At 36.7% G+C, this 27,664-nt stretch overlaps 1 protein-coding gene across 1 annotated transcript in view; it reads left to right on the top strand.

Annotated features, from left to right (window-relative positions):
* The window catches only part of CHCHD6 (coiled-coil-helix-coiled-coil-helix domain containing 6), a 250,182-nt gene that overhangs the window by 144,710 nt on the left and 77,808 nt on the right, over positions 1–27,664 (top strand). The window contains exon 6 of the mRNA XM_070933610.1: positions 269–339. Coding sequence (XP_070789711.1) covers positions 269–339 — 71 coding nt within the window. The remainder of the gene's footprint in view (positions 1–268; positions 340–27,664) is intronic.

The raw sequence follows: 27,664 nt of genomic DNA, 5'->3' as shown, positions 1-27,664 counted from the left end.
GGAACCTTTAATTTCCCTAAGATTGTATATTTCTGGTGTTTTCCTTCATATTTCTTCAATCTGGTGCCTTCCAGATGAACTTGGGCTGCCACTTCAAACAGCCCCAGCTATCACAAGCAATCATTGGAAATGCTAGTGGTTGCTTTAATGTATACTGATTGCCCAAAAGACCAATTCTCCCTAGCATTTAAAGGCTTGTTCTGTATGATTGGATCGCTTAAGATATTGCTTTTCCTTTATGCTGAATGCTACCTCTGATCATTTTCAGAATTCTGAAATCTACAAGTTGACTTTGGATCAATACAACGAGGCAGTCACCAATGCAGAAGATCAAATCAGGTAAAAAAAAAAAAAACCTTATTTTTGCAGTATCTTTTATACATATAAATATAATGATTTCCACAGTGTCTGTGAAATGTAGGTCACCTAAAATATTTTCTCCAAAGTTTGATATAAGTCTAGATTGGAAGTCGGATGCAGTCATCATAAGGGCCACAACACCAAACCTTAATACATTCATGTAAAAGTCTCTTAAGAGTAGTGAAACCAATGTCTCTATAGAAAAAAAACCCAAGAAACTCAATAAGAAAACAGCATTGAAATTCAAGGCAAATGTGTCTGTTAACTCATTCCTACCAGACCGATCCCAGGTTATTACCCTGCCCTAGCCTTGTGGATACTTACGGATCCCTTATGTGAGGCTTCCCTTCTGCTTGAGACACCCTGAGAGGGCAAGGGCAAAAGGTACCACTGCCCCAGCCATTGGCTATTCCTTCCCACTTGCCTGTTTCTCTCATCACCTCTACCATCTCACCCTCTCCTTGTTATGACTTCAGAACGAGAAAAAACTACATCTCCAGAGTGCAGATTAAGAGCAGAGCAAGCAGGCAGGTATGGAATAGCAAGCCCTAGCCCTAACTGTGGTAATACTTAAATGAGGAGCTATGCTAAGTGTGTGGTTACTCTACTGCTGTGTATGTATGTTTTTTGTTCTGGTTTTCCAGAAAACTGGCATCTTTAGTTTTACTCTCTTCTTGTCTCCATCAATCTACTTTGCTCTACTCCAAGTTATTCACCCATTGAAAAGGGCAGGAAACAGTGTTGCTTTCTTATGGATTATCCCTACAAGTTGAGAGATCCATGCCCCACATAACTTATTTTTTCCTATGTATTATTACATTATTGCAAAAAATGGCTTAAAGCTGCAGGCAGTAATTCTGAGACCTCAGACAATGACCCATAGACTGCACATTTGAAATTTGTAATGTAGATGGATTTATATGGCCAAGGATTAAATCTGTTTATCTGTGATTCTTGGTGATTCTGCATTTAGAATCAGCCAAAACATTTCTGTGGTTTAGTAGCATCTAAATGACATCCCCAGGGGCAATCTGTTCCTTACAATGCAAAGCTACTATTGAAAAGACATTTTTCTGATCTTGGTTCCTTCGAATTCAACTTGGTATGGGATCTCTAGCAAGCCCTCTCTAGATGATTGGACAACATAAAGAGAATCATACTTGAGAATACTATCCTCGATGTATCCCAGTGCCATGCCATACAAGGCTTCATATATAAGCAGCTTTTTGAATGGACTCCAGGAGCCTACCTGTAGTCAGTGCAGTCTGAGCATCACAATTTGCACTAGTTGCAGCTTCTGAGTCATCTTCAAAGGCAGTTTCATTGGAGGGGAGGTCCAGTTGTAAAGGCATCTCAGTTTAGGTATGGCTATAACAATGTACTAGTTCCAGCAGGAGGTATGACTCCAAAAGGATCCCCAAGTCACAGGGCAGCTCTTTTGGGAAATTACAGCTCCATTGAGAGCAGCTATTGAAGCTGATGTTAGATAACACTGATTTTTACAAACATTCAAGACATCCACAGCTGTCAGACCCATTCGTGAAGAGTTCAATTAGCTTTTTTTTTTTCCAAAGAATTTTTTATTTTTAAACATAACAAAGCATAAAACAACCATCATCCATTACAATCACAGAAAGTGTGTCGATCGGTTAAAAATCTTTTGTGCTTAATCCCATATCCACAATTTACAAATTATTTAATTTCTCTTATTTGACAATGTTACATATCCTTTTATGTTATTATTCTCATTTAACAATTATTTAACAAAAGTTTGTCTCCCATGAAAAAAAAGAAAAAAACTTCATATATTTTATCATTACATTAATTTCATATTTCATACTGCATTTCCATGCCTTATTATCTAGCCATTGGTAAAACAAATCCCATATCAAATAATATTGTTTGTTTTCCTGTTCTCTAATTTCAAATGTCAATTTACTCATTTCAGCACATTCCATAATTTTCTTAATGACTTCATCTTCAGTAGGTATTTTCTCTTTTTTCCAATTTTTAGCAAATACAATTCTAGCTGCTGTTAAAACATTCACAATTAAATATCTCAGTTCTCTATTATACATTTCTGGTAGAATCCCTAATAAAAACATCTCAGGTTTAAAGTCAATGTGTTTCTTTGTCATTTTTTCCAACCATATGTGGATTTTAGTCCAATATCTTTTAGTTTCTGCACATGTCCACCACATATGGTAATATGATCCTGGACTCTGATGACATTTCCAACATTTCTCCGATTTGTTCTTGATCATTCTGGCTATTCTCATCGGGGGTAGATGCCACCTGTAAAACATCTTATACAAATTCTCCTTATATGCTGTAGACATTGTCATTTTATAGTTTTGCAACCACAATTTTTGCCATTTCTCTAAATCAATCCCATGGCCAAAATTTTTCCCTCATGCTTTCATTATTTCTTTAACTTGTTCTTCTTCCAATTTTACTCTAATAAATAACCATACAATTTTTTAATTACATAGTCATCAGAACCCATTAAAATTTTATCTAAATTGGTCAAAACATTATAGAAACCTTCTTGTTTAAAATCTTCTTCATATCTAAAACATATTTGCAAATAAGAAAACCAATCCATCTTAAAACCTTGTTCTTTCAGTTCTTGCTTCGATTTAAGTTCACCCTTTTCATCCATTAATTCACTATATCTAACAATTTGTTCCCTTCTAAATATTACTGAATATGAAAATGCTTCAATCGTTGATACCCAGACTGGAATTTTCAAATAGTATTGTTTTTTAATCTTCTTCCAATTTAATAACAAAGCCTCATGTATATGATGCCTTCTAAAATACCCCTGTATGTTTGTTCCTTTATACCATAAAAAAGCATGCCACCCCATCAACAAATCATAACCTTCTAAATTCAGTAATCTAGTGTTTTTTAACATTATCCATTCTTTAATACACATCAAACTTGTCGCTTGATAATAAAGTTCCCAATTGGGTAACCCAAAACCCCTTCTCATTCTAGCATCTTGCAACAACTTTAATTTTATCCTCGCCTTCTTTCCTTGCCAAATGTATTTTAACACTATTTTATTCAATTCTTCAAAAAAGTCTTTCCCCAATCTAATTGGAATTGTCTGGAACAAGTATAAAATTCTAGGCAAAATATTCATCTTAATAGTTGATATTCTTCCAATCAAAGAAAGCTGTAAATTTTCCCATTTCGCCAAATCTGTCCCTATCTGTTGTTTAAGTTTATTATAATTATTTTCTTTAAGCGTGCTACATCTTGCTGTCAAGTATATCCCCAAATATTTGACTTTATTTGTAACCTGCATCTTTGATATATCTGCCAATTCTTCTTTTTGCTTTATCAACATATTTTTAGTCAGAATCTTCATTTTGTCTTTGTTGATTTTCAAACCAGCTACTTTCCCAAACTCTCCTTTTATCTATCAGTGTAGTTGTCGATGTTAGTGGTTCTTCAAGAATAAAGACCAGGTCACCTGCGAATGCTTGCAATTTGTATTCTTCTTTTTGAATTTTCATTCCTTTTATATCTTTTTCTTCTCTAATACTTCTATTTAGCACTTCTAATGTTAATATGAACAACAGAGGGGACAGTGGACAGCCTTGTCTGGTACCTTTTTTTATCTCAATAGAATCTGTCAATTCTCCATTTATCATTACTTTTGCCATTTGTTTATGATATATAGCTTCTATTGCTTGAATGAATTTTCTGCCAAATCCCATCGGTTCCATTTGAAGCAGCATAAATCGCCAATTTATGTTGTCAAAAGCTTTCTGTGCATCTAAAAATATCAAAGCCCTTTGCGTTTCAGGATGGGCTTCGTAATATTCCAAAGTGTCCAGAATTGTTCCCATATTATCTCTAATTTGTCTTTTTGGCAGAAATCCATTTTGATCTGAATCTATAAAATTATTTAAGTATCTTTTGAGTCTTTCTGCCAATATTGTAGCAAAGATTTTATAATCTGCCTTGAATCTTCAGAGAAAGACGGCATACAAGTTAAACAAATAAAATCTGAATTTAGTAGGGATATAGGTCTATAGTTTTTGATTTGTTGTGGGTCTGTATCCTCCTTAGGGATCAATATAATATATGCCTCAGACCATGACTTGGGTATTTCCTTCTTTGTCATCACTTCATTCATGACTTCTAAAAGTGGGAGACTCAAAGATTCCTGCAATGTCCTATAATATTCTGCTGGCAAACCATCTGGCCCTGGTGCCTTCCCATTCTTTTGTTTCTTAATTGCTTCAGTTAATTCCATCATTGTTATATTTGCCTCTAGCATCTCCTCAATATCTTTGGGAATCCGAGGTAAATTTGCATTTTGAAGATATCGTATCACATTTTCCTTGTCTATTTTTTCTTTCTCATACAGTTATCTATAGAAATCCTGTATAATTTTTTTCTTCTCCTTATTTCCAAATTTACTTTGTCCTTGATCATCGATTAATTGTATTATTTTCCTTGATTCTCTCTCTTTTTTCAATTCATATGCTAACCATCTTCCTGCTTAATTAGCATTCTCAAAATAGTTCTGTTTAGTGCTTCTAATTTTTTGGGCTAATGCTTCTTTCTCCAGTAAATCCATTTTATGTTTTATTGTATCCATTTTCACTTTGATATCTTTTTTTGTGTGGACATTTCTGAAGTTCTTTTTCAAATCTCTTACAATCATCTTCTAATATTTTATATGTTTGTCTTTTCTTAACATTTCTCTTCCTTGTATAGTCCATTATCAAGCCTCTGGCATAGGCCTTCATTGTGTCCCAAAGATTTTGCATCGATATATCTTCTTTCCTGTTCTCCTTAAAAGAGAAAGCCAATTCTCTCTCCATTTTCTGTACGAAGTCCTTTTCTTTTAATATTGTATTATTTAAAGTCCATCTAAGTCTTCTCCTTTGTCCTTTCCATTTCATTGTCACTGGATTATGATCTGCCCAAGTACTTGCTTCTATCTCAATTTGTTCTATGTTCAAAGTCAATTCCATTGTTGTCCATATCATATCTAATCTAGACCAAGATGAATGTCTGTCAGAATAAAAAGTATATTGTCTGTTTTTTCCATTTCTCTCTCTCCATGCATCTTTTAAATTTATTTCCTTAGTCATCTTAAAAAAAGATTTCGGTAGTATCTTTCTACTATGTCTTGTTGTTTTATGTGTTTTATAGTCCAAATTTCCATCCACTATTCCATTAAAATCTCCCATCATACATATATTATCATATTTCAATTCAATTATTTTCATGTGCAATTTTCTATAGAAGTCACTTTGATTATTATTTGGGGCATATGTTGCTACTAGAAGAACTTTCATATTGTTATCTATTATCTCCACCATCAGGATTCTTCCTTCATCGTCTGCATATATATGCTCCGCTGGTATTACATTTCTAATATATAAGACAATTCCTCTTTTTTTACATTGTGGCAATGATGTAAAAATTTTCCCTAATTTTGAATGTACCAATAACTGTTTGTGTTGCTTTTTTAATCTGTACTTCTTGAAGGCAAATTATATCAAGTTTTAATTTCTCTAATTTGTGAAATACCTTTCTTCTTTTAACAACTGAATTAAGTCCATTTATGTTTATTGAAATCAATTTTCTCTCTTCCATATTCATACTTTATATGCAGGCTTTACTGCTCTAGTTGGTCTTAATTCACGCTGTTTTTTGTGCTCCGCAATCCCCCCTACTGCACCTTCAGCTTTTTCAATCATTGCTAGTTCCTCTTCTTGAAAATCTACTGGTACTACTGTCGTTTGGAATTCCATTTCCATTCCATTCTCTTTAAAGAATTCTGCATAAAATGCTTTCGCTTTGTCTATTGTATCAATTCTGTATCTTTGGAGTTGCCACGTTAACACCAATCCTTCTGGTATCAGCCATCTGTAGTTCACACCTTTTTGAAGTAATATTTTAGTCAAAAATTGGTATTCTCTCCTCATCTCCCTCACTTTTCTTGGTATTTGCTTCAGGACCACAATTTCTTTCTCCTTATACTTCAGTGCTTTTTCTCTGGCAATCTGCAGTATTTGTGCTTTAATTGATTTCTTAGTAAACCTTATATGCACTTCTTGTGGTAATTTATTGCGCATTGCATACCTAGTATAAACTCGATATATCTCATCCATGCCATCCATCATCTTCTCCTTGGTAATTTCTAGAGCTTCTGCCAAAATTCCTATCATTATTTCTGCCAGATTCTCTCCTTTCTCTTCTTCTACATTTTGAAATCTGAGATAAAATTCTGATCTGTCCATCTCCCATCCAATTAGTCCACTCCTGTCACGTTCAACTTCTCCCAATCTATTGTCTATATCTTTAATTTTTTCCTCCTTCTGCTCCTCATTTTTCTCAATTTTTTGCAGTCTCTCTTCATATTTCAACATCATTTGTTGTATACTCGCCACTTTTTCATCTCTCTTTAATTGTTATTGTTCAATCTTCTGGACTATTTGAAGAATCATCTGTAATGTTGTATCTTTCTCTCTTTCTTTTTCTTTCTCCTTCTCCTGCTGAAGCATCGTCTGAATAGATCGCTGTCCTCCAGATGGCGACGAGGAGGGCGTAGTTGAGGAGGATCCAACTGCTGTTACCTTTCTACTCATTCTGTCAAGTAGTCACCAATAGCCAAAACAAAAACAAAAAAAAAAGAAAGAAAGAAAAAGCCTAGAAAAAGGAGAATATAAAAAAAGAGGGAAAAAGGAAAAATAAACAATTCTTTAGGTTCTTCAATACCCTAATCCACTTCAAAAAAGACTTAAATTAATCACAATATCAGTAAAAATAAGCTAGAGGAAAGCCAAATTTAAAGAAAAAAAAAAGAAAAGAAAAGCCAAATAGCCAACCAAAGAGAAAAATCAAAATCAAAAATCAATCTTCAGCCACTTGTACACCTTAATCCAACTTGGTTGTATATGAACAAATTAAAAAAAACCATTAAAGATATTTAAGCAGGGGAAGAGTACAGAGAGTTATCACTTAGCAGGAACAAAAAAAAAAATAATAGAGAAAGATTTCAATTTCTTCTGCAATACTTCTGCCCAAACATTAACAGGTCTCTCTCATTCTGCCTCAGACTCCTACTTCTGATAGTTCCCCAAAGAACACCTGAATAAACAATACAGATAGTTCCAACTTCCTCAGATGTGCTTCTAACTATCTTACCTGCAAGAAAGTTCAGAGTCCTTGAGTTGTAGCAAAAATATAATACAATTGTTTCAACTTGCTACTTGAGTAAAAAAGAATAACAAAGTTTCCAGTCCAGTAGATAGCAGTATTACATACTCTCCTTTCTTCCCCGCTAATATAATCCAAGGGTTCTTTGTCAGTAAAATGGAAAATTAAAACAAGCTTCAGAAAAAGAAGGAAAAAAAAATAAATCCCAAGAGAAAAATATTTTAAAGTAAAAGGCACAAAGGCTTAAAGATGTAAAATAGCTTCAATTCTGTCAATCGTTTTCAATCCAGTCCCGGTCAAAAATAAAACAAAGATTTATAGCTCCACCAATATAAATGGTTTAAAAATAAGAAATAACTCCAGCTTAATTTTGCCGCTTAATTTCCTTTTATCATCAATTTAATTTTCACTTCAATCTCAGGGTGTTCTTTTATATTGATTTAAATTGAAAGTCTCTCACTGCATCAACTCCTTCTATTCTTCTTTTGGAGCTGTCCCAACTTCAGCAGCTACAATGGCTGCCACCCTGCCGCTAGAAAAAGGGCTTCTCCCGGATAAACCAGGGACTTTGCGGTGTCCCTAGGATCATCAGGGTGTATCCTCCACTATCACAATCAAAACAAGACTGTGAGGTCCAAAAAGGACATCCGGCAGCGGGGTTTTCGGTGGCAATTCTGGAGCTCAGGAATCCTCCGACTGTCCCGTCGCGACGTCAGCTCCTCCCCCGCAAGAGTTCAATTAGCTTGTGAACTCAAACAACAAAGAGACATGATAATACAGTGATTGGAATGCAGTATTGCAGGCTAATTCTGCTGACTGCCAGCAGTTCAATCCTGACTGACTGAAGGTTGACTCAGTTTTCCATCCTTCCTAGGTCAGTAAAATGAGGACCCTGATTGTTGGGGGCAATATGCCGTTTCTGTAAACTGCTTAGGGACAGCAGTAAAGCACTATATAAGTCTAAGAGCTATTGCTGTTATTGTTCAAGCCTATACTCAGGAATTTGCCACCTGGGTGACTAGATAAGGTTCAACGGCATTCAAAGGGATCAGACATTTCCCTCTTGTGCCCACATAGGGACTCCAGACTAATTCCCTGTTTGATTCCTCCCTCCAGCTCACCCTCACATGCTACTATGATAGCATTTGCAGCTTGGCCCTAAGTAGTGATATACAACTGGTACATTATCATTTATCTATGTGATGTACAGCACACTGACGACATGTAGAAAGTATGGAAGATGATGTTGATAGAGATATACAAGATCCATTACTAAAGTGATGAGAGGTATCTTAAATCTACAACAGATTGAGAATATATGGAAGAGGTTTAGAATATTTCATAGGAGAATAAACCCAATTAATAGGAGAATACACTCAATCAAATTTATAGGATTCTGTTATAGCCAGAATAACTACTTTAATAAAAGTAGTTTTGGCCTTCCTATGCAGCTGGTGATCCAGTCTGATCTACTTGACACACATCATCCCTAACTGACACATCATTTCCCCCAGTGCTTCATGGAAAAGGACCTGTGACACTCAGCATTGGAGCATCCAAGGGCTGAAATTCTCTTCCGCTTCTAGTAAAAAGAAAAGTCAACCAAAAGAGCAACATGCAAGCAAAAGCAAATAAAACACCCCCAGGAGCAAAACAAATTAAAGTTTAATTTGTGTGTATTGTTTAATGGACTGCTAAATTGGCCACGGCCACCCAGTCACATGACTACCTAATCACAACCACACAGCCGGTCCATCCCCCCTCCCAACAGTCTGAGGGACCGTGAATTGGCCTCCTGTTTAAAAAGTTTGAGGACCCCTGCTCTTCAATAGCCAAAGGGAATCACTCACTCAAATACGAGACAGGTTTGACAAATGAGAAAAAAACCAAGGGTTTGTAGCTGCACTCTGGGAGAAAAATGGAGCTGAATTTAGGCCAATTTTGTTTTATTTTAACTGTAGTTAAAATGTTGAATACCCTGTGATATATAGTGCCTTTCTTCTTGGGAAGAAGGTATAGTGAGCTTGATAGCGCTTCAAGAAATCTAAATCATTGTCATCTATATCTTTATTATAAATTAAACAATAGAGTCCCAAGTATGTAAAACATAACCATTATATGGTTGCTTAAGTAGCATGCATACATCCCATTTTTGGTATTAGAAAGTGCTTTATGTGGGCCTAGCCTTGAAGGGTGGCAACTGGAACAAAATTCTGTAGCCACTAACGAGTGCAAAAATATGGAGATCTGCTCTGGTTGCCAGTTCCTTTCTAGGCATTATTTAAAATTCTAAATAACTTTGGATCTGATTATCAGATGAATTGTCTTCTGATCGGAAGCTGTAAGGCCAGTAAGTTCTGTAGACAAGGCCCTTGTGAGCTGTCAGAGACTCATTCATCTGGAAAAACAAGACATGGCTTTCTGCATCATTCTCAGACTTTGGAATGCACTCCCTGAGTCAGTCAGTTCTTCTGCCCCTATATTTAGAAAACCCATAAAGGTACCTGTCTTTTGTCAGGATTCAATTGTTGACTGCTTTTATTATTAAATGTAATTTTCAAATATGAACTTCAGTATTTTAATAATTGTTAAGCTGCCTTGAATACTTCAGTAGAAAGGCAGAAAGTGTATATAAATAATACACTTCTAACTTCTTGATGATGCATTGAGTCGAATCATAGAACTGGGAGAGGCCACTTAGGCCATCAAGTCCAATACCTGGCACAGCACATGAATCCAAATTAAAACATTCCAGACAGATGTAATTGCTATCATTGTCAAACTACTCTTATTCTTAGGAAGTTCTTTCCAACATTCAATTGAAACCTGTCTTCCTATAACCTTAAATCCATTATTCCACATCTTGTATTCTGGAAGAAGAGAGAGCAGGTCTGACCTTTCATTTGGCATCGTTCCCCTTTATTGCTGATAATCCAAGAATAGTTGTGAAGTCTAGATCATCATAATTCACTTTAGAGTAAGTTTGGGATATCAGCTGCCCAGTGGTGAAATCCAAATTTTTTTATTACCGGTTCTGTGGGCGTGGCTTGGTGGGCATGGTGTAGCTTGGTGGGCGTGGCTTGGGTGTGGCAGGGGAAGGATACTGCAAAATCTCCATTCCCACCCCACTCCAGGGGAAGGATACTGCAAAATTTCCCCTTCCCTCCCCAGTCCTGGGGGAAGGATATTTCAAAATCTCCATTCCCACCCCACTCTGGGGCCAGCCAGAGGTGGTATTTGCTGGTTCTCCGAACTGCTCAAAATTTCTGCTACTGGTTCTCCAGAACCTGTCAGAACCTGCTGGATTTCACCCCTGCAGCTGCCCTTTCTAAAACATCTGCCCCAAATATGAGAAGTAATATTTCATCACCAAGAGATAATGATCACCAATAACCATCAGTCATGAAGATAAGAGTACAAAGTCTGAATTTTTCCACATCTCCAAAACTACATTTGCCAATGGAAGTCTATGGCATTTGGATTTATTCATAGTTACAGCAAGCATGCATTAAATGTGTGTAGGCCCTTTGCATGATGTATACAGATGCAGAAATTTATAAATTGCAATGTTTTGCTTCAGCAGTTATAATTTGTGGCTTAACAAGTAACCAGGTCCTTTGGTGTTTTTCTAGCCTAATTTCTTATCATTTAAAGCGGAGCACAATCCTTGCCTACTCTGGAATTACCTGCCCATAGTTGGGATTTGCTGCAGTCTTAGTTTAGATTATCACAAGGAACTTTGTTTCCCATCTGGCTCCCTTCAGTCTGTGAGGCCGAGTTGCTGCATAGCTCCCATTTGAGCTCTGAGCAGGGTTGCTGCTGGATGTCAAGAGCAAGAAAGGGTTTTATCTCCAGATAGGGTTTTAAGCAAAGATCTGGCTGGGTACTGTGATTTTTGGTGCCAGCAGCTGGATGTCAGAGACTTGTGTAATGCCTGTTACTGGTTAAACTTGTTCAGCATCACTTCCCTCAGATTTCAGTCTTCGCTCCTCTTCCCAATCATGCATACGCTTTCTCCATCTGCCAGACCTTTGTGGTAGCCAGATCAGGAAGCAGAATCCAGAAAAAATACTGGAAATCTTCTTTATTAATACAGCATATAACAAAATCTTGGAAGATTAGCAGTGTCTCCTCTTTCCTTGCTCTTACACCAAAGAGAATCAAGGCAAGGCAACTTCAATTTTCTTTCTCGTTCAAGTTTTGCTAATGGCCTTTGTCAGAGTTTATTGCAGCACACACAATCAGACACACAATTAAATAATTCTGCAGGATTCATCTACGCAAGAAAATTTCTTTATACACAATATCATACAGCAGAATTCAGCATACAAAATCAGGAACACAGAAGCAATATTCATAAAAGCAAGTCATTACAGAATAGAGATAGAGAGGCTAATATATTGTACAGAGGCCAAACCAACTCTTAGCAAGTCTAAGCCAAGCCCAGACTCCAAACTGTCTCTTATGGCCCCATACAAACAAATACAGTACTATGTTTCAGTTTCCAAACCGTCCTCATTGGCTGACCTGTTGCCATGTCTATTCCAGCTTATAATTACTTATATTGACAGCCTTTGCATTCCTTCTCCAAAGTCATCTCTAGTTCTCTGTGCCATCAGTTTTCCCTTTATACTGTATGTCAATAGCTTGAGTGGGATGGGGTGAGGAAAGCTAACATGGCCAGCTACGAACATAGCCATGTCCTTGAAAAAGGCCAGAGGGTGGATAAACTAGACATCTGGGAACACTTTTACATCCTTCATAAAGGTTTATGTGACCTACTTGTTGGCTTGTAATGTTGAAGTAGGGGTGTGTGAAGTGGGATTGTTCTAGTCAGTTTTTCTCAGCAGTCTGGAAGGCTTGAGCTGTCACTTCATTGGGTTTCCTGGCAAATACTGCAGTGTAGTTCCCTTGGGGAGGGGGTCAAGATAATAATCTAGGCTGATTGCTTTTTCCAACTTGACTTTGGAAGGGTGCTGTTTGTGCCTGGCAATGCTGCCTCTTTTAAATGCAGAGGGGCACTTTCAGCCAAGCATGTCCCCCCTTTTCCTTTATAGGCAGGATAAAGGTTTGGGTAGCTTTCTTTTGTTTTCTGTGGCCACAGTTACAGTGTCTTCTAGAGTTGTTCAACCCACATTGTGCCAATGAACACAGATTTTGTATCGTTTTCCTGATGGTTATGAAGATGATGTAAGTCATTACTAGGGAAATGGCCTATCTTTCTAGCTAAACAGGAATTATGCAACTAGGCCCAAGCATCTGTTATATTTCAAAACCTTCTATGCTTATAGCGTGTTTATCACCAGCACAGATGAATATGCTTATGCTGTGATTTCTACCAATAATAATTACAAAAGGATCTCCATAGAAAAAAATAGCTGATGATCTCTTTCCAAATTGTGCATGAATATACATCAGTTCTAATAGACTTCAGCAACAAACAAGACTTTGGAATTTTCACTTCATTCAGGGGGTGAGAGATTGGTAATCTAAAATCCTTTAAACTGGATTCCATCCTTTCTACTTGAAGAGGACATCCCCGACTCAGAGCCTTATTTTGTACATATGAATGTGACATATGTTATAGTAAAGTCTGTATTGTAGGTCCAATAATATGTTCACATAGACTTCTTCATAGGGATGCATTTTGAATTTTCTTACAGTAAATTTTCTATTAGGGCTCTGCAAAAAAAGTATTGGAAACGGTGTTTACAAAATCCACTTATTTGAGCAAAGAACCTGTCTGTGAATCATTAAAACAGCCCTGTCCTTTAAAATGGACAACTGGGGATAATCTTCATAGCATGTGTTCAAGCCTTGCAAGCAACATAGCAGCTTTGAGTTTCAAAGAAATGTTCTATTCTAATGCCGTTTGCAAAGCACTTCATTCAATTGCTTTGCACAGCCCTGGTGATTACTTGCAACATTTGGTCCCTCTATAACTTCATAGCCATTGCAAACTATTAGGAAACACTTTATAGGGAAAAAAAAGAATGAATTGGGAATCAGAATGCCCATCAGAAAGGCTCAAATTGTGCAGAGGTTTGGTTTAGAATTACTTTAGTATTTGCTTTCAGCGCAAAACTTGTTTTATCAGCAGGAGAATAACAGAATGTTCAGCTCCACTAGGGTAAAAACAAAACAAAAGCCAGATAAAAATATCAAGGTTTTGGAAACTAAGGAACTATTTAAATATTATTTTCCACAATGTCAGCATGATATAACTACTTTAAAACTGAGCATGGAAAACAAAGCTGCACCTATATCTATATGCTTGATGTTGTTAACTGTTGGAATCTGTTTAAGGAAGTTTGAATCTTGAAAGGTATCCTGCTTAGGTAGATTTCGTCTGTAGCCAAAGTATGAGTTGAAAGACTTTTCATGGTTTCCTCCCAGGAAAGTATTCAAGAACTGACATTAAAAATGTCTTTCTTTACTGAACATAGATGGAGCTGCAGCAGCGTGTCACCTCTTCCACCTACCAGCTGCTGCTTCTGATGTGAAGGAGAGGAAGCAGCAGCCCTTCCATAGGGGTTAGATCCAATTCCCTGACTTCTAAGATTTGTTTATTTTTAAAATCTATTCCAAAGAGGTGCTCAAAATGGAATGCCTTTTTTTAAAAAAATAAGAGGCTATCAATTATGATCTTTGGCAAATTTATATCTTAATTTGCCTGTTTTACTGAAGTATTACTTAGGGTTTTTTGGATTTCCCAGAGTATTAAGGCTGAAAATCTTGCTGAAAAATAAACAATCCTCATATGTGTGTGTATTTACTGACAAAGAAATAAATATAAATTTAAATATAAATTTAACAAAAAATAGTTTGTCGTGAAAGCATCTGCCTGAGGGCTCCTGGATTGGGGCTGAAAGGCAAAAAGGAAGCAGTATGCTCCTTCCCATATTTGGGTAGACCAGGTTGCTTCGATAGAAAACCCATACACACATACACACACACGCACATATACATATAATACATATACATACATATATGTATACATACATACATACATATATCCAAAGTTGCTGACACATTGCATACATTTTTAGAATATGCGCTCTTAAAAATTAGTTCCTGTTAGAATAAATATTTCAGAAGTTGGAAAGCAGTAATTAAGTTGTGACAACCTTTTTCTCCAGTTGTCTTTAATCTTGGAACACAGGAAGATGATATCGAAGCCAAGTAGGTTTCTAGAAATTATGTTCCTAGTTGCCAAAAAACCAATAATTAGAAATATAGAGTTTTTTAAGGATTTCCTTCAGGAAGAGATTGAGATCTGAAACTGTGCCTTTTATTTGCTCTCTCTGTTTTGCCAAGACTTTTTTTTTTTTAATTGAAAGCCTTTGATGCATTACTTTGGGGGTAATCTGATCTCTGTACATCTTATTGTTACATTGGGACAAGCACAACACTTAAATTATTTCTCAGTAGTTAAAATGGTTGCTAATGACTTCCTGATTGGTGACCTTTGAATGTGATACTAGAAACATACTCCAAGGAATGGGAGGATTGTGGCAGAGAAGCGAACATGCCAATAAAAAACCCAAGTTTTATGGAATCCATATTTGAAAGCCTGGGAGCTTCTACATGCATATTTTCCTTGATTTTCATTAGTTAAAGTCTCTGAGTCAGTCAAGTTTGATTTCTGGTAATTTTATTGATCCCTCATGATAACTTAGTTGGCAACAGTTTGGGAATGGTTTGCCATTATGTTTGTCTGTGATGATTTTTCAGTTTCCTAGTCTATCTTACAATCCTGTTTCAGATGGTTTTCCATCTAAGTTCTTAAATACTTAAAAATGTGTGTGGCAAAACAAGAAGAGACCTTATCAACTAAAGTGATAAGGTCACAACTGAACTGATTGAATGAATGTGGATTGAATACAGTATCAAAAGTATCTAGTATCAAAAGAAGTTGAGGTAATTTGACGTATAGAGAGAATGAATGAAGTACAATTTGCAAAGCAAATATATGAAAGAAAAGCAAATGAGCCAAGAAGAAGAAAGAGAAACATTAAAATCATGGTTCGGTGGTATTGATAAGGTCTCAAAAAAGAGGACCCAAAGAACCAGAGACAATGGAACAAGCAGTGTGAATGGACATGGTGGATGGTTTGCAAGAATAGAAAAGGATGGAGAGATGTAGTGAGTAATGTTAGTGTAAATTAGACTGAACTGTTTTTCTTTGTTAAGTTATGCCTCCAATTCCTTTGACTTATTATTTCTCTCTTCTTTCCCGTGCTTTGCATGTTTTTGCACCAAGAAGAAATGATATGATGGGTATGTATATGTATCATTTGGAGAGGTCTTGACCAAAAAGGGTTAGTATGAGTATAGTCTCACTGTTGATTTTCTGGGGTTAGGAATAGCTGTCGGAAGTTCTCTTTATATTATTAATTTGCACTTAAAGGCTGCCTGATTCTATGGGGCGAACAAATAAAAGAAAAATAGAAAGAAAACAATATATATATAATAGAATATGACCAAACGCTATTATGAATTACATGTTATTGCAAATCCTAGTAGGCAGATAAGGAATTCCTGATGTGCTAAGCTGACTATGAATATCTACAGACCCCTCACATCCTTCTACCTTCAAAACGACGCTATAGGGCACTGCACACCAGAAGAACTAGACACAAGGACAGTTTTTTCCGAATGCCATCACTCTGCTTAACAACTAATTCCCACAACACTGTCAAATAATTTACTAAAGACTGTATTACTATTATTCTTCCCTTCCTTACTAGTATCTATCTCTTCCCACTTATTACTATAACCATGTTGCTTGTATCTTTCAATTTATATTGTTTTTATTTGTTTCCTAGTACGATTTGATAGCTTATTCGTAACCTTGACTATCACTAAGTGTTGTATCTTTTTATTCTTGATGAATGTATTTTATTCTCCTTATGTACACTGACAGCATATACACCAAAGACAAATTCCATGTGTGTCCAATCACACTTGGCCAATAAAGAATTCTATGTGCTGTATCCACCAGACATAATAACCTGTTCATGTTTCTATGCTCATTCATCATTACATTGTGATTCATTTAGCTGCACTCAAAATCTCCAAATTTGTTGACCCTCACCTTAAGTTCATTTTAATTGTAACTCATCCCTTTAAAGTGTACACAACATGAGTTCAGAAGATGTTAGCTTAGGATAATTCACCTATAACTAAGCCTTAGGGATGAACTATATTTGACCTGTTAAACTGAGCTTTTCCTGATGCTGTAGTAATGTGATGAGAGGTCATTGGATTTATTTCTATTTTCCTTCTTTGTCTCTTACTCAGCAAAAGATTTGGAGCTAGCTTTGAGACTTATGTTCACTTTTCATAAACATAGCTTAAAAAAAAAATCTAATAGGAAAAGGGTTTCCTGTCTCCCAGTTCTAATGTTAAGCTCTAATGATCTAAGTGCCAGAGCTCACTGTAACAGCATTGCCAAAAAGGCATTAAGAGTTGTTAACCTAATCTTGCGAAGCTTCTTCTCCGGTAATATTGTATTGCAAACTAGGGCATATAAAACCTTTGCTAGACCAATTCTCGAATACAGCTCATCTGTCTGGAGCCCGCACTGCATATCGGACATTAATACAATTGAGCGAGTCCAGAGATATTTCACGAGAAGAGTCCTCCACTCGTCTGCTCACAACAGAATACCTTATGCTACCAGGCTTGAAATTTTGGGCTTAGACAACTTAGAACTACGCCGCCTTCAGTCTGACCTAAGCGTAGTACACAAAATTATCTGCTACAACGTCCTACCCATCAATGACTACTTCAGCTTCGCAATAATACACGAGCACACAATAGATACAAACTTAAGGTAAACCGCTCCAAACTCCATTGCAGAAAATATGACTTCAGCAACAGAGTGGTCAATGCCTGGAATGCACTACCTGACTCTGTCCCCAAACCCCCATAACTTTAACCTTAGACTGTCTACTGTTGACCTCACCCCATTTCTAAGAGGTCTGTAAGGGGCGTGCATAAGAGCACCAACGTACCTACCTACTGTCCCCTTTTATTCATAATCATGTTTATACTTAGATCTATTATCTTATATATACTTGATAAATAAATAAAATAAAATTATTACCACCCACTTGTGGTAACAAGTGGAATTTTTCTGGTTTTTATCACCTTTTTACCAGACTAAATCTTTTTATGTGTCATTTACTGTATTTGGATGAACTAAAAACAGATTTTTTTTTTACTACAGGCAACAGCTCTTGCTTTTTAGTAATCAAACAGCAGCAAGAACAGAAGAGTACAAATTACAGAAGCTATTTTCTTAGCCTAGCTAAAGATTCTGTAGGATCTCTTTCTCATTCATTTTCTTGTCCTCTTGACCATCAGCATCTCTGGCAGAAGTAATCTAGTGTGTTAAAAGGCTTTTTATTTCCTCTGAATGAATAAGGCTGATGTTTATGATAGCACTTCACTATTTCAGAGCATTCTTTTAGAATTCCTCTGACAAGGTCACATAATAGAAATGTTCCTCTAAGGTTGGTGGACAAGCCTAGCTCTTTGTTTGGAGCCGAGGAGACGTGTATTCAGAAAAGAAAAGCAGTGGTTTATGTCAAGGCAAATGGGAAAAAAGTGTTTGGTAGAGAGGTCGTGTAGCTATTGCTTGGAGGATTATATCAGTTTTGATTCAGGGTGGCCTGATCTGGTACGATCAATACTTTCTAATTTCTGTTGAGAACTTTTAACCCTCCCTGTTCCCTGGCAACACCTTAATAAATCTCCTCTCTTTCATTGTGTTGGAAGTTAACCAGCCTCTTTTTGTTTCAAAAGACAAAAAAAAAAAAAAAAAAGAACCACATAGCAACCACAGCTTACCAATCGTAGCTTGGAAAAACCACAGGTTTTGCACAGCTTCCTCTGCTGCAGCCTTGTTGCACGCTATGTTGGTTTGGTGAACTGCCACATAGTGCTCTGCCTGCTTTCTTTTGCAAAAAATGGCCGCGTTATTTTGCGCTTATACGGTTAGCTGTGGAATTACAGACAGGAGGCTTAGATCTAAGCACTAATGTGCACACATTCTGCTGCTTAACAAATTCTTCACATCACTGACCATCCACAAAAGAAGCAGCAGCATAGAAATAAAAGGCTAGTCCTCCCCACCTCTTACTTTACTTGCTGTCCTTTCCTCGGTGTTCAGAGAGCTGTGAAGCAGGCTGGGTTTAGGGAAGGCAACTTGTTAATCTCCTCACTGCTACAGAGAATAAAATGGCATTTCATTCCAAGCTCTGCTAATGCACTCGCTCCTGGGATAATACGAGACTCCCTGAAAATAGTGGCCAATCCCCCCACCCACCCCTCTTTCTGCATCCTCTTTGTCTCCTTTTGAGTGCTACATTTAGATTAGCTTCTGAGGATTAAATGTTTTTCCAGACTGAATCTGTTTAAAGGGTGGTGGGGATGGAAGAAGGAAAACAGCAAGATGCTCCTGCTTAATGTAGGTGTTTCCAGTAATCCTCTGAAGGCTGGTTTAAAATTTTATTTCCTTTCTAAAATTTGATTGTTTCTTATTAAATTTAGATACAGCAGGAATTGTGTGTGGATAGATGTCACTTGTTCTCTAAAAGGCAGTGCTGCATAAACATGGTGGTGTTAGGAGGATTACAAACTTGTTAAAAGATAAAACTTTCCTCCGAGACCTACCTTCTTTCTATGAGCTTCTCAAGCTGCTTATCAAAAGCTCTGTGTTTGCATGCCTTTCTGGCAGTACCATAACTCTTGTCCTCTCTGAGCAGTTTTTTTTTTTAATGCTGTTTTTTTAAGAATATGCTTTGTTGTGTTGTCCCACTAGAAATCAGCTTGAATCCAAGGCAGCATTCCAGTGGATTGATTGCTGGAAAAATTTACTCCACATGGGACCGCATATCTGGGAGTTCCATTTAATTATCATAGGATCTTTAAATTAAATGGGCATGACTATTTAAAGTTATGTTGGGGAAGCTGACATGTGGTATGTATCCTGTGGGCTCTGTAGGGAAAGAAAAATGTACAAACTTTACACACAGGCATAAGGCTCTGAAGTTGAAATAGTGAAATATGACTGATTTCTAAAACTTTAAAATGTACTTTGGCATATGTCTAATGATTCAGTATTTTTTTTTAAAAAAAAACAGGATACTTATTCCTCTTACTGGGGTATAAGTATCTCTAAATATGGGAAAAAATAGTTTTGATGTATGTCGGGAAAGGAATGCTTTTTGCATTTATGAATAGAACTCTAAACGGGTTGCAGAACCTCTTTTTATTATTTGGGCCAAACAAATGTTAAGTGTTATGCTTAACAAAACCATATCAGGTTAGTTAGGAGAACCAAGTGGTGAAGTTAGACACATATTCCAAAGGATTTATTGGCCATTTAAGTATTGCAGCTTGATAATAAAGTGGTTAAAAGAAAACTTTTCAGGCCTTTAAAACTATCTACAATCCTGTAGAACTTTGACCAGAAAGGGGATTGAAACTTCATTTAACTCCTATTAGCAGAAAGACATTCTAGTTAAACAAACAACATACAAAACACTGTACTGTGTCATGTCTTTATTGAGCATATTGAACCAACATTTACTTGATTGGAAAAGTATATGAAACCCAGGATAATCACATCTCTTTGGGTGGTATTTGTGTCAGATGTTCAATCAATGAGTTAACAATCAAGGGTGAATTTGAAAGATCCTCCCTTTGTAAAACAACACACTAGTTGCCACCATCAGTCTGTTCTTCATGATATGGGCTTGTAGAATGAATCATGTACCAATCAAAAGAGACCTCCGCAGACCTTAGAAAAAGGGATATTAAATTCAGGATGCTGAGGATGGCTGGTGCCAAATTTTTTAGGCTTCAACAATTGATTGACAGACACAAAGTCACAGATGGGGAAAATACAGGATCCAAAATGGGTCGGTTACCGGGACCAGAGGGTTAATTTTCTGAGCTTTTGGAGCCCATCTTCAGGGAACGTCTCTCTAGCACAGTGGTCCCCAATCTTTGTGGCTTGGGGGCGGAGAGGGGAACCAGGCTGCATAAGTGGAGCTGCACGTGCGTACCAGCCCACTGCTTGTGTGAGTGGAGCTGTGCTTTTGCGTGTGCGCTGGCCTGTCACTCATGCAGCCTGGTTCCGAATAGGCCATGACCCAACCCTGACCTGGGGGTTGGGGACCCCTACTCTAGCAGAGAGAACTATATTTGTCTTCATTCATAGAGAAAGTACAACACCATTATTACTCTTCCCAAGAATGGTCGGCCAACAAAAATCAATCTTAGAACAAGATTTATGTCAGGTACAAGCAACCAAAGCCACTTATGAAGGGTCCAAGTCAGCAGCTTTATTGTGTTCTAGGTATAACACAAGAATCTCCCCAGACTGCTTGCCTTCTCTTGGGAACAACCAGATAAGATTTATGGAACTCGGAGTCCTTGTGTGTCAGGCTTATGCCTCTTGCAACTGCGCAGGAAGTCAAGGCTAGTTCCCTGCTTGACTTCTCCCTGCCTGGCTGGCTGGAAGTTTCCCAACAGTGTATAATACTTGTAGAAGTTATAAACTGTTAAAGAACCTCAGTGTAATGGCAAAAGACCTATGGGCCATTCTTCTATTGTATGATGTCACTGTTGATGAGTTCACCATAAGGAGAATAGAAAACTTTTGTTTGGGAGCTGCCCAAAGTTGATTAGAAGATGGGAGGTTATATAAATGTTTTAAATAAATAAACTAGGGTGCAGTGCATGGGAGGATACTAATGAAATCAGAAAACACACTGTTAACTTTGAGGTTGCCTAAGGCAATCTGGGTGTTCAATAAGCTATTAGAATAATGTCCTACGAAAAGATAAAAGTAGAACTTAGGAGCATTAATGAGAAATGTTGTTTTTCCTCCCAAAAATGAAACACTATATTCCTGAATAAACAGATAAATATCATCCCAATTGTGAAGCACAGCAGTGGGAATACCATGATTTGGGACCCCAATAATTGTGGGGCCTATGAATCTTATTGTAGTTGCATTGGGATAACAGTGTTTATATATTTAAATGCATTTATATTTATATCCCTCTAATGAAGAAATATACTAAAAATGATAATAAAAAATAAGAAAATAATTTTTTTTTTGTTTTTATAAAAAAATGTTTTATGTTTTTATAAAAAGTAAAATCAGTTTTAAGTGGAAAAAAAAAAGAAAACTGCATCTATATTTGGAGCTGTTCCATGTGCCATAGTAACACATGTGTTATTCCAAAAACTAAGTGGGAAAATATTTCAACTTCAGTGTGAACAAGAATATTTTAAGGGGAAAACAAGAGTTTGAGCCTTTGATACTCATGTCATCCAGACTTAATTTTATACAATTCCTTGCAGGTGACCTGTTGGGCCTTTTAATAAGAGTTGTCTGTTGTTTCTAATGTCCTGTTGCTTGGGAAAGATAAATGGGACAGACAGAGGGAGTGAAAAGAGAAGGGAAAGCAGTGGGAATACCCACTGGGGCCCTAAACAAATTAGCTTTGGGGCACTGTGATATTCAAGAAAAAAGAAACCCCAAAATATTAGGAGCCGAATAAGAGATTTCTGGGTATATCATCTTGGGTTCCATCGCAGAGGAAAAGAAGTGTGTACACACACACACACACACACACACACCTACACACACACACATTCTGTAGCACTTATATAAAGAGTCCAAGTGTTGATGTTGGATCTTGGTTCAGCTAGCTTAATTTCAGGTGGGAAAAACACACCTTTTGAAAAACCTTATCCTGTAGTGAAATGCATACTACATTTTTATAGTAGGATAACTGTTACTATAAAATGGACAATTTTGGAAGTCATGCAACAAACAAATGGCTTATATAGATTGACTGATTACCTGCAATCAAATTGTCATTTACTCCTCACAACTACATCGATAGATTTTCTCCATGCCCCTGGCATGATCTTTCAGGTCTTCTAATGATGTGTTCATCCTCACTATAACTGAGTCCATTCACATTGTGGTTTATATTGGCCATTTTCATATATCGTGCTATTGTTTGAAATCTGTCTTCAGACACAGTAAATAAGACGCACTGGAGTGTAAGACGCAGCTTAGTTTTTGGGGAGGAAAATAGGAAAAAAAAATCTGCCTACCATGTATTCATCTGGCTAGCGTCCTTAGTCTGGTCAGCTTCAGGAGATTAGTTTGCTGGTTTTTTATCCCTTGCTTGGGGATAAAAAACAGGTTCTAAGGCACAGCTGAGAGGAAGCAGCAATGAGAAAAGCAGGCAAAGCACAGGGAGATCGCTTCACTCGGCTAGTGCCTACTTAGGGCTGAAAAAAAGCTTCTAAAGAACAGCTGAGAGTCGGAGCAAAGCATAGAGATTGCTTCACTCGCTAGCGCCTCGTTAAAGCACAGCGGAGAGTCGAGGGAGCAGGCAAAGCTAGAAAGATTGCTTCACTCGCTAGCACCTCACTAGCGCCTCGTTAGGGCTGAAAAAAAGCTTCAAAAAACCTACATTCGGAGTATAAGACGTACCCAAATTTTCAGCTTCTTTTAGGGGGGGAATAAGGTGCGTCTTATACTCCGAAAAATATGGTACTTTTAAATCCTTTTGCTTTTGTGCACAAAATTTATTCTGTAGTAACGATGGCAGATGTATTTTAAACATGAAGTATAGTAATGGTGATGCTGAAGGCTGATTTTGAGAATCTTTTGGGAATGCATTCCAAAAAAGAATAACAGAGTTAACTATGTCAAAAGTGGTGAAACTCCAAAAAATGCTTGTTAAATCCTGGGAATTAATTGCCTATTAGTTAATTACCATCGCCCCTTCTCACAAAAACTGTGGTAACAGTCTTAACAACCTGGTCATTCAGGAACAATTTATTTCAAGGACATTGTTTGCTTCTCTGAATACTAATACTATTCATAATTTTCAATTATACACTCAATGTGAATATCTGAAGCTTTTACTATACAGAATTATTTTTCTCCCCAGAGGAAATAAGGTTGAACAGGACAAGAGATTAAGGCTAATATATAAAATACTTTATAAGAGAGAAATTAAGACTTGCTGGATGTTATTACAGAAACATAAGGATACAATTTTCCCCAAAGAAGCTTCATCTGAACTATGCCCATGCTAGTTAATTAACTAAAATTGAATCTAGTGATATTAGTAGAATGAGTAGTCTACTTATTCATCAACAAACAGCCAAAGTTGTATTTTTTTTAGAAATATTTTTTTTAATATTTCTGGAAAATATTCAAAATGTTTATCTTTCTCTTCCCAAGCAGATGTAGAATCCTTCATTGATGCATTGCTACTGTTTGAAAGATAGGTTTTTATCTTATTAGAAGCAAGCACTCTCCAAGCCTCAAGAAATAGCAAGCATACTCGTGTTCTGAAAATTAGTTTTGCTAGTATTATCTAAGGCTTTGTTGATTGATCAGAAATTAATATCTTGATAAAGGAGACTTAAAAGTGGATAAAATGTAAAAATATCTGCAAAATGTATATTTTTGCATCGTTTCTTTCAGCAGTTAGGCCAGGCCATTAAGTTTTTATTGGCAATGGGATCCCAGCTAGTCTGTTTGTGAAGTAAGAACATTATTTAAACTTTGTGTAGCTGATTACCCTGTTTCCTCCCAAATAAAACATCCCCTGATAATGAGCCCAATCGGGCTTTTGAGTGCATGGCAATAAGGCCAAGTGCTTATTTCAGGGTTCAAAAAAATATAAGATAGGGTCTTATTTTCAGGGACATCACTGAGAGCAAGTGAAGCACTCACATTGTTTTTTTGTCTACATGGAAGATGAGAAAAGAGAATATATGACCCATGGAAATTTTCTTCTCTTCCTGTGTCATTCCAAATATGCTGACTATCAAGCGTAAGAGTGTCCTCTGTGTTCATCCTATGGAAGATAATGCCAGGAGGATAACAGTTTTTGAAAACAATTACTGCTTTCTGTGTTCCTTTTAATACATGCTTTGATTTATGCATATACATTCTATTTAAATAAAATAGTATATCATCATTCTCTTGTTCCTTTATCTCAGCCCATTATTTTCAGATGCTCTCCCATAGTTGCTTATATGTGCTGTTGACAATGAATGTTTTTACCATATAAAACTGTAGTAGAGTTTATTTATTTATTTATTGTTAAATTTGTATACCGCCCTTCTCCCTGAGGACTCAGGGCGGTGAACAGCCAAGTAAAAACATAAACTACAAACATTAAAATGCAATTAAAAATATATATATAAATTTGGCCCCATGATTAAAAACAATAACAAACAATTAAAAACATTTTAAAAAATGTTAGGCCAAGGTGCTGCAATAGTTCAAGGTGCTGCAATAATTTGTCGCTTTCCTTGCTATAATGTTTATTATTCTCTTTATAATATGGAATTTTAACCATTTTCTTTTTTGATTCAAACTGTTTTTGCAACAACAAAATTCTGACACATTTCTGTTTGACTTAACAACTAAATTAGAGCCCATGTGAGTACCAACTTTGATTGCTTTGCTAGTCAATCTTAAGAGCTAAAAAAAAATTGGGGTTGCTAAACAAGGGAACTTGTCCTATTAACTTTAGCATGGCATAAGAACTAATATCAATTTTCTTTTCTTCTTAGGATAAAATTTTAAGTGCAAAATTGGGGAACATTGCCAAATTTGAATTGCTCTACAGAAACCTGTAGAGCCAGCATTTTATTTTTTGAAATAACTTCTTTGTAGCATTGTAATGCTACAAAGCTTTATAGCAGCCATTATGGTATCTTTTTATCCAGCTAGTAGACGCCTAAAGAAAGTAGTGTTTTTGCATATTGAACTTGGTATGATGAGAAACTGAAAGATTTGATTTCTCCATAGCTTTCTCAAGTATTAAGACAGGATATATTGCAAAATATGGTATACCTGTACCAAGTACTATACACCAGTGGTTTCTCACTGAGAATTCCTCCATTAATAGCTTCTAAAATTTTACCTTTCTATTTGCATTTAAATCCAGGTGGTGTTGTATTTGGAGAGGATAAAAGGGGAAGATTTTTAAATGTACTTTGCTGAGTTATCTCCAGCAAGGAGTGTCATAGTATCTGTGATGCCATAAGATAGACATTGTTTTGAAATTTGTTGTAATTTGCAGTTCATGCATAGAATTGGGATTGTCTCATTGCATCAAGCTACAGTTTTAGAAAAGCTTATTTTTATGGGTTAATTCAAGCTAAAATTTCCACAGAGATGCTCTCAAATCCTGTTCTACTCTTCAAGTTCAGCCCTGGAACACTTTCATAGCATAATAAAGAATAGTCCCTCTTCATTAACCACAAAGGGTCACTTATCACACAGATATCACTTTTGACATGTTTCTGAAAACAATCTGCTTGCCATCTGTGCAGTTTAATATGTAATGAATGTATATGACTAGTTTCCAACATGTGCACATGGCAAGATTCCATCAGTAAACACAGCTTTCATGACATGGTTAACTTCAATTGTATACATTTACAGTGTATCACTAATCCACATTCACCTTTTCTACATCAACCTGCTATTATGTGAGAAATATTCTTCTGTGGAGCAATCCAGTTAACTCACATATTTATGCCTAGCTTTTAGCATATCCCTTGCCTAGGTTTTCAGAAGCATTTAAGGGCCAGAGCGCTTGAGAATATTATACATAAAATATTATACATAAAAGTCTCCCAATAGTGATTTTGCACTTGCACAGTACTATAACAGTATACAGGATTACCGTCTATCACCTAGTCTGTGAAGGGTAGACCATACTGAGACTTCCAGTGGTGAATAATCCTACCAATAGTAATTGCAAGTCATGGTTTTATCCTCATTTACCAAATTCCCTTCCATTATCTGTGTTCTTCAAGCACCATTAATAAGGATTTTGCTTACCTGTCATGACAGTCTAAAATCTTTCTTGACAAGGATTCTTTTAATCTAGCCTTCCTTCTGTGCTGAACTCCTTGGGCTATTGTTGCCAATGGAGTGGGCACTTATTTTTTCCCTTATCTCCTACTTCCTAAGCCATTGTTTTTTTCCTCACAGCAGCAACATGCTAGGCACAAAATTGGCTAAACTGTTGACTTTGTCTTATGTGCTCTTTGTGCTTCTAAACCGTGGATGTGATAAATTAGCTTCAGCCAGAAAGTGAACATTCAAATTGACATTTTGTATATTGGACTAAAACAGTTTTTTTTGATTGATGGAATCCTTTGAGTAGCATTAAAAAATACAATAATTGGGGATTAATTGTGAAGATTCTTACTATAACTTTGAAGACATTTAATGTTTCTATTGTAACACAAATTTGCTGAGACAAATGAATGCAGCCCTTAGCTGCCATTATCTACCACTATCAAACAGTCAGGAGAGAGTTAAAGAGAACAGCTCTCCTGACCTCCTACATTGGCCCTATGATGAATGTCTAATTTACTCCCACCGTCCTTGTTCTGCCAGTAATAAAAAGGCTGGCTTCAAATATTCACCCCACTGCAAACATTTCTCTTAAACACCAAGAGGACATATAATAGCATGATGCCAAGCCAAGCCAATATTATCAGATTGATGTGAGCAATGATAATAGAAGAAGGATAAGTTGATGAGATTCCCTTTATTACATAAACTGACTGCATGAAAAGAAAGAGGGGATTTCAAATTCAGTAATTCTTGGTGTATCATTTGCTCAGTGCTGATCTCAAGGGACAGCTAAGGAAGAAGAATTTTAAGACTGTGATGTTAAAACACAGACTGATTAGCTGCAGGACTGCCTCGCCTCAATTACATCATCCTGTCCCATTAGATTTAGCAGGGAAGCCATGGTACAGGTTCCACCAGCCAGGGATTTGCATTTGGTGGGTCCCAGCAGGTGGGCCTTTACTGCTGCACTGCCCTCTTCGTGGCACATTCTGCCCCCCTGCAGTTAAGTTTGCTTCTTGTCTGCTAGGTGCTTTTTCAAGAGGCAACTGGACTTTCTGGTTTTTCTTTGAAGATGTTTTGCTTCTCATCCAAGAAGCTTCTTCAGCCCTGTTGGAGCTGTGCTTTCTGCAGGATGTTTTCTGCCCTGTGTCCCTTCACTGTTGAACACTG

Source organism: Pituophis catenifer, unplaced genomic scaffold (genome assembly GCF_029215685.1).
Source record: "Pituophis catenifer annectens isolate HBS135680 unplaced genomic scaffold, rPitCat1.0.hap2 SCAF_2, whole genome shotgun sequence".
Classification (NCBI taxonomy): domain Eukaryota; kingdom Metazoa; phylum Chordata; class Lepidosauria; order Squamata; family Colubridae; genus Pituophis; species Pituophis catenifer.
Note: the sequence above shows the minus strand (reverse complement) of the source record. Positions and strands in the feature narration are given on the sequence as shown.